The sequence below is a fragment of the Dama dama genome, chromosome 22, assembly GCF_033118175.1.
Source record: "Dama dama isolate Ldn47 chromosome 22, ASM3311817v1, whole genome shotgun sequence".
NCBI classification, from domain to species: Eukaryota; Metazoa; Chordata; class Mammalia; order Artiodactyla; family Cervidae; genus Dama; species Dama dama.
The window spans coordinates 19,980,604-19,987,185 of NC_083702.1; the positions used below are offsets into that span (position 1 = coordinate 19,980,604).

The 6,582-nt window shown below is 37.3% G+C and overlaps 2 protein-coding genes across 8 annotated transcripts in view; one reads left to right on the forward strand and one right to left on the reverse strand.

Annotated features, from left to right (window-relative positions):
* The window catches only part of LOC133043739 (C-type lectin domain family 2 member D11-like), a 37,477-nt gene extending 32,849 nt beyond the window's left edge, over window positions 1–4,628 (reverse strand). For all 7 annotated transcript variants that reach the window (XM_061124927.1, XM_061124922.1, XM_061124921.1 and 4 more), the window contains exon 1: window positions 4,513–4,628. The gene's annotated coding sequence lies outside the window, so the exon portion shown is untranslated. The remainder of the gene's footprint in view (window positions 1–4,512) is intronic.
* KLRF2 (killer cell lectin like receptor F2) overlaps window positions 3,792–6,582 on the forward strand; it is a 45,687-nt gene continuing 42,896 nt past the window's right edge. Inside the window, exon 1 of the mRNA XM_061124929.1 lies at window positions 3,792–3,887. Coding sequence (XP_060980912.1) covers window positions 3,863–3,887 — 25 coding nt within the window. The 5' untranslated portion in view covers window positions 3,792–3,862. The remainder of the gene's footprint in view (window positions 3,888–6,582) is intronic.

A 6,582-nucleotide genomic window follows, 5' to 3' on the forward strand; every position in this document is an offset into this window, starting at 1 on the left:
AAAATTACTAGTTCAAATATGCTTTCAATTAATACTGTAAACCTCAAAAGAGTAGTGCAATATCTTATAATAACAAAATAATCCAAAGTATACTCTTGTCCTGCCGGGAGCCAACACACGAGACCCTACCCCTAAAAAGACCATAAGGGAGAAAACCTGACGGGCAAGGCGGATCAGGTTTTCGGGGGTTTCAAAAAAGTCAGCTCACGAGACCCTACCCCTAACAAGGCCATAAGGGAGAAAACCTGACGGGCAAGGCAGATCAGGTTTTCAGGGGTTTTCGAAAAGGCCAGCTCACGAGATCCCACCCATGACAAGGTCACGAGGAGAAAGCCTGACAGGCAAGGCAGATCAGGTTTTCAGGTATTTCGAAAAGCTGCCCCCGGCTCTCACCTTAAAGATGATATCTGTCTTTCCGGCTTTAAAACAGAGCCCATAACTGACCTTGGACATTCAGTCTGAGAGAAGGTGGACTGTGCACTATTCGTTACAGTTAAGGTTTTCGTTGGCTTCAAAATCCAAAAGCTGATTTTAAAAGGTTTGTTTTTAAATCTAAGCTGCCCTGGCAGTGTGCATTTTTGAGCCAAACAATTAAAAAAGTATCATTTCCCCCCTAAAATAAAAAATGACCTTGTAAAAAAAAAAAAAAAGATGATATCTGTCTTTCTGATGCCTGCCTCAATGGACTACTCCCTAATTTCTCTGACACAGGCAGGAAGGCCTTCCACATCTCTTCCCAAATAAGAATCAATTGAGAACTTTAATCAATAATTTCCCAGGTGATGGTATTTTATGAGATTATCCAGGGTGAAAGGAGGGTTTTAATTTAAACTCCTTTGCTGGTAGTTTGTTAGCCAAATGCATTTATGTGCTTGGTACTAATATGCATGATTGCTTACAATATCCTAATCATAAAATAGCATAAAGAACCTGATTATATAAAAGCCCTAATAGACATAGAGCATTTTTGAGGGGTGAAGGAGTCCTATTAGAAAACATAAGAAAAATTATTCTATAGGTGGTTATTGGGTTGTGATTTGCTTGCTGTGTTTATGCTTGCTGTATTTTTGCCTTTAATGTGCTAAGGTTGTGTTATAAAAACCATTGTTAATATGGTTTTTAGTTAAAGGTCTCTAGTTAAAGATCTAGAGAAATAAGAACTTAGCCCTAGTGTGGTAACAATGAGATGGTTGTTAATTGTCAGTCAGGAGTGCTAGGCAGTAGCTGCCTCACCAAAGTCGCAGAGTCAGTATGGGGTAAACTTCTTAGATAAACGCAACTGACAACCTTTGCAGAAAGATTAATTTTTGTATTAATAAGAATATAATTCTACTCTGTACTATTTCACTATGACACTGTTACCTTTCAGTTAAGGTCACCATAGAAACAGAAAATAGGTTTACATTCACCTGACCTGCAAAAATGTTAATAGGCCCCAAGGCCAGAAGATAATGTACAAGACCCTCATAAACAAAGAAGTATGCAGAAAACACCCTGGTTTCGTGAAGGACAAGCTGACGTAATGTTAAACTATCTTCCCCTTAGAAATGTACTAACTTAGGGTATAAAAGCTATGGTAAAAAATAAAGCATTGCCAGACTCTTCCAGATTCTCTGCACCCCCATCTGGTCATTTCTCTCTCTCTCTCTCTCTCTCCCTCGCAGACTTGGCCCTATCAAGGCTAGTCTCACGTGTCTTCTCTCTCTCTCGCCGACGCCGTTCATCCTGAGGGTACCCCCTGGATCCTGCTGGGGCTGGACCCCGGCATTGTCCCTTACATAGTTACTGTCATTCATTCCACTTATGCATAAACTACAAGAAACTAATACAGTCACTATTTTGAACAAACTGTTACCAGTGTGATCAATTAAGAATAGGAAAGATACATTTTAAATTTTCTCATTTATTCCTCAAAGTAGATCCTAGGTTCTGACCTATATCGCTTTCCTTACCTCTTTCTATTCCTTCCTTATTTTAACATTCTTACAAGGAAGGTTTGCTGGCTACAAATTCCCTGAAGGTTTCTTCTTCTGGAAAAAATCTTTATTTCCCCTTCACTTTGAAGGGGATTTCATAGAATGTAGAATTCTAGGTTGGTATTTTTTTTGTTTTTCCTCTCAATTTGAACATTTCACTCCACTTTGCTTGTTTACCTGGCTTCTTAGGTAACAAAAGATGCAAGGTAATTTTTTTTCCCTGCTTCTTTCCAAAATTTCTCTCAATTTTTGTTTGACATTCTGCAATTTGACTATGATATACCCAGATTTATTTGATGGAGGTGTGTGTGTGTGTGCACACAGATTTATGCTGCTTGGTTTTCTCTGAGCTTCCTAGATCTGTGCTTTACTGCCTGATATTAAGTTGGGGTAAATTCTCAGTCACCGTTTCTTAAAATATTGCTTCTACTTCTTTCTTCTCCTTTTGGTGTCCCCATTACATGTTATACTTTTTGTAATTATCCCGCAGTTCTTGGATATTGTTTTGGGTTTTCTTTTCTTTTATTTTTTTTCAGTTGTTTTCTTTTAACTTTTCAGTTTTGGATATTTCTGTTGCTATGTCCTAAACTCAGAGATTCTCTGCTCAGCCATGTTTAATCTATTAATGAAACCATCAGACACTCTTTATTTTTGTAAGTGTTTTTGATTCTCTGACATTTCTTTTTTTCCTTTATTATAATTTCTATGTACCTCCTTACACTACCTATTTATTCTCCATGCTGTCTATATTTTGCATTGGAGTCATTAGCATGTCAGTCATAGTTTTAAAAAAGTTTCCAGTGTGATAATTCCAATATTTCTGCCATATCGAAGTTCTAATACTTTTCAAACTGTGCTTAACTTTTCGTATTTGTTTTCCGTGCTTAGTCATGTCTGACTCTCTGCAGTGCCATGAGCTGTAGCCTACCAGGCTCCTCTACCCATGGAATTTTTCAGGCAAGAATACTTGAGCGGAGTGCCATTGCCTACCTCAGGGGATCTTCCCTACCCAGGGATTGAACCTGCATCTCTTGTATCTCCTCATTGGCAGGGGGATTCTTTACCACTAGCACCGCCTGGGTGACTGAAAACTGTGTTGTAATAAATATATTTGGTCTTTGGCTCTGATTCCTGGCAAGGAGCTTCAAAAATCATTATAATTTTTTCAATTTCTTGAGTCATAGAAGAAGTAACTTTGTTATGCTAGTAATCACTCACTGTGAAGGTTCTATATAGTTTCAAGGGAGTGTCTGGTCACCAGAAAAAAACCCCACCATGTGATTAGAGGGTAGCAAATTCCTGCACACCCCATCCACAGACACACGAGCTGTGTATGCCTACACCCGACTCTAATATACCAAAGACACTGAAGCCTAAACTCTTCATAGCAGAACATTGCCCACACTCAAGATTGGCCACTGGTTGACGCACTTGCAAGAAATATCCGTATAACACTACAAGGGCTCTGAAAACTGAACTGGAACCAGAGCCCCCAGAAGGCCTCAACCTAGCCAGAGTGATTGTCTGCTCAAACCAAAAATTTGGATATGTTCCAGATATTTAAACAAAGAGTCTCCTAACAAAATATTTATCGAAAATGACCAGAAGACAATCCAAAATTATTCAGCATATGAATAGCCACGAGAATTTGGACTTGCATGGGGAAAGACCAACAGAAGCTGTGCTGACATGACACAGATGTTGGACTTATCTAGCAAATAGTTTAAGCAGCTATTATAAAGGCACTCAAAATACCAAAGGAATGAAGAAATAAATGAATTCATTTAACAAGAATTAGAAATCATCTTTTTCCTCCTCTGAATTGCCTTCTATCTAAATTGATTGCTACTTTTATCAAGGACAAAGAAAATTTTCCATCCTAAATTATGACATCTCAATTTTCTCCAACAGGTAAAAGTCACTTTTTTCACTTAGTAAGTCATCAAACAAAATCTTAATACATAATTTTTAATTTCAAGCTCATATATATGTATGTATATGTACATATATATATATATACACATATTTTTCTTTCTATACGGCATCTAATGTAAGATATTTTATTTGAATGTTCTCCTAAATTTTTACCTGGACTTGTTCACTTTTTTAAAATAGTAAATATCTTTTACTTGCCTTTTCATGTTTTCTCTCCTGTGAGCTTCCATGAAAAGTTTTATACTTTATTTCGTAACAATAATATGCTGCATCTGTGTAACACTTTACAATATGTATTTTTCTCAGTGAAATTAATCATTCCATTATCAGTCATAAATTTAACCTGTTTCCATTCTCTTACCTTTCTCTTAATAGTTCCCTTTCATTACCTATTAGAACAAAAATTTCCATATCTGCTTATTCTTATGCAAATTATAAACACATTTACAATTTTATAAATTCTAGCACTCTTTCAAGGTCTCTCATCCTTGAAAACTCTGTACCTGTGAACCACTTTTCCTGTGTAGACACTAGAATTTTATCAGTAGCATTATTTTATCACCTCAATCCCACCCTCATTCCCTACAGCCCAAATTCTTACCTCGTTTTGCAATCCACACAGTTGGAAAACATCTTTCTCTACCATATTTAAATCATGCATTTTACCTCCAGCTTTTGTTAGAGAACTAAGACTATAGTCAACCGTTTGAGGTTGGAACTTCCTGAGTAACTGAAAATATCAAGCTAAGCTAATTTGGTAGTGAAATATTCACACAGTGAACCACATATTTTTAGTCAGAAGGCCCCTTGCCACACACACACAGAAGACTGGGCTTTGTATGAATGTTTCAAAAGACAATGAAGTTATTTCATGAATAGTACTTTAATTGCAAGACAAAGGATTTCAAACTAATCACCATGATAAGACCAGTTACGGCATGTCAGCTTGAAATATATTACACAGTTACTGACTATATTCCCTGCACTGTATGTTTCATGCTTTTAACTCATTTATTTTGTAGCTGGAGGTTTCGGTTTCCCACTCTTCCTCACCTATTTCTTTCCATCTGTTCCCCCCACTCCTTCCTGGCAAACACATATTTGTTCTTTGCATCTATAACTATACATACACAGTATAATAATTTTGAACTGCTATATTGTACATTTGAAGTTAATTTTGTAAATCTACTATTCTTTAGTAAGAAAGAAAAGGAAATGGTGCTCAAGAGGACATGGGAGTTATTTACTGAAGCAAGTTCATTGGATATAGCAATAAAGATAGAAGTGACGTGGGGAGGGCTGCTTTTATTCACTTTTGTCGAGTGATAGACAAAACTAGATTTGACTGGACTGAAATGATGAGAGAATGTATTTTCCTTAAAATACATTTCCTGAAAGAAGCAGTGGACATTCTAGGTTATGCTTGTATCTGAAAAAGATGAAACATAGAAATGAAAAGAAGCTGATGTTGATAATGTTGCTGAAACTCTGCCTGTGTTCTCTGGTGCCGAATAGAAACATAGAGACAGGTTTTGGTTGAAGTAGGAAAGAGTAACTTTTATTGTGCTGCCAGGCAAAGAGGGCCACAGAGGACTAATGCACTCAAGACTGTGTGACCCACCCTGGAGTGGGATAGTGAGGAGTGTTATAGTGTTCAAGGAGCAATGTGTGACCAACTCATGGACATTTCTTGGATTGGTTGGCATCAAGGTGAAGTTTCAAGCATCATCAATTTTCCGGTTTCAACCAGTCTAGAGTCTATGCTCTCATAATTCGCAGTTTCTTTTGGAGGGGGTCTGCTTCTTGTAAAAATATCTTAGCAATGTGTGCCATGCCTTTATATATTTCAGAGAAATAGGAGTTCAGTGATTCTGCCATGTGGTTGAATTATAATCTAAATTGTTACCAGTTCCCCAGCCCAGTAGCTAGCCTTTGTTTCTACATCTTCACATTTCTCTCTTCAACGAGGGATGCTGGGAAAACTGGTCAACTACATGCAAAAGAATGAAACTAGAACACTTTCTAACACCATACACAAAAATAAACTCAAAATGGATGAAAGACCTAAATGTAAGACGAAAAGCTATAAAACTCTTAGAGGAAAACATGGGTAGAACATTCTTCAACATAAATCACAGCAAGATCCTCTATGACCCACCTCCCAGAGTAATGGAAATAAAAACAAAAAATAGACAAATGGGTCCTAATTAAACTTAAAAGCTTTGGCACAACAAAGGAAACTATAAGCAATGTGGAAAGACAGCCTTCATGAAACAACTGACAAAAAATGAATCAATCATTGATTCTTGAGTCAGTCTTTTACTTTAAAAACAAAGACACAGGGGTTTGTACAGTTTCAGAAATACAATGTATTAATGCTACTGCTGCCATAACAAAGTGCCATGCACTGCATGATTTAAAACACCAGGAATTGATTGTCTCACAGTGCTACTGCCTGGAAGGCCCAACATCAATATGTCCTCTGGGTCATGGTTTCTCAGACTGCTCTAGGAGACAGTCCTTTCTTGCCTCTTCCTGCTTCTCATAATGGCTGGCCATACCTAGGACTCTTTGACTTACAGGTATATCACTTCAGTCAGCTGGCTGTCTTTTCCCTTTGTTTTCATATTGTCTTCCCTTTGTTAAGAGTTTTGTCTGACTCCAAATTTCC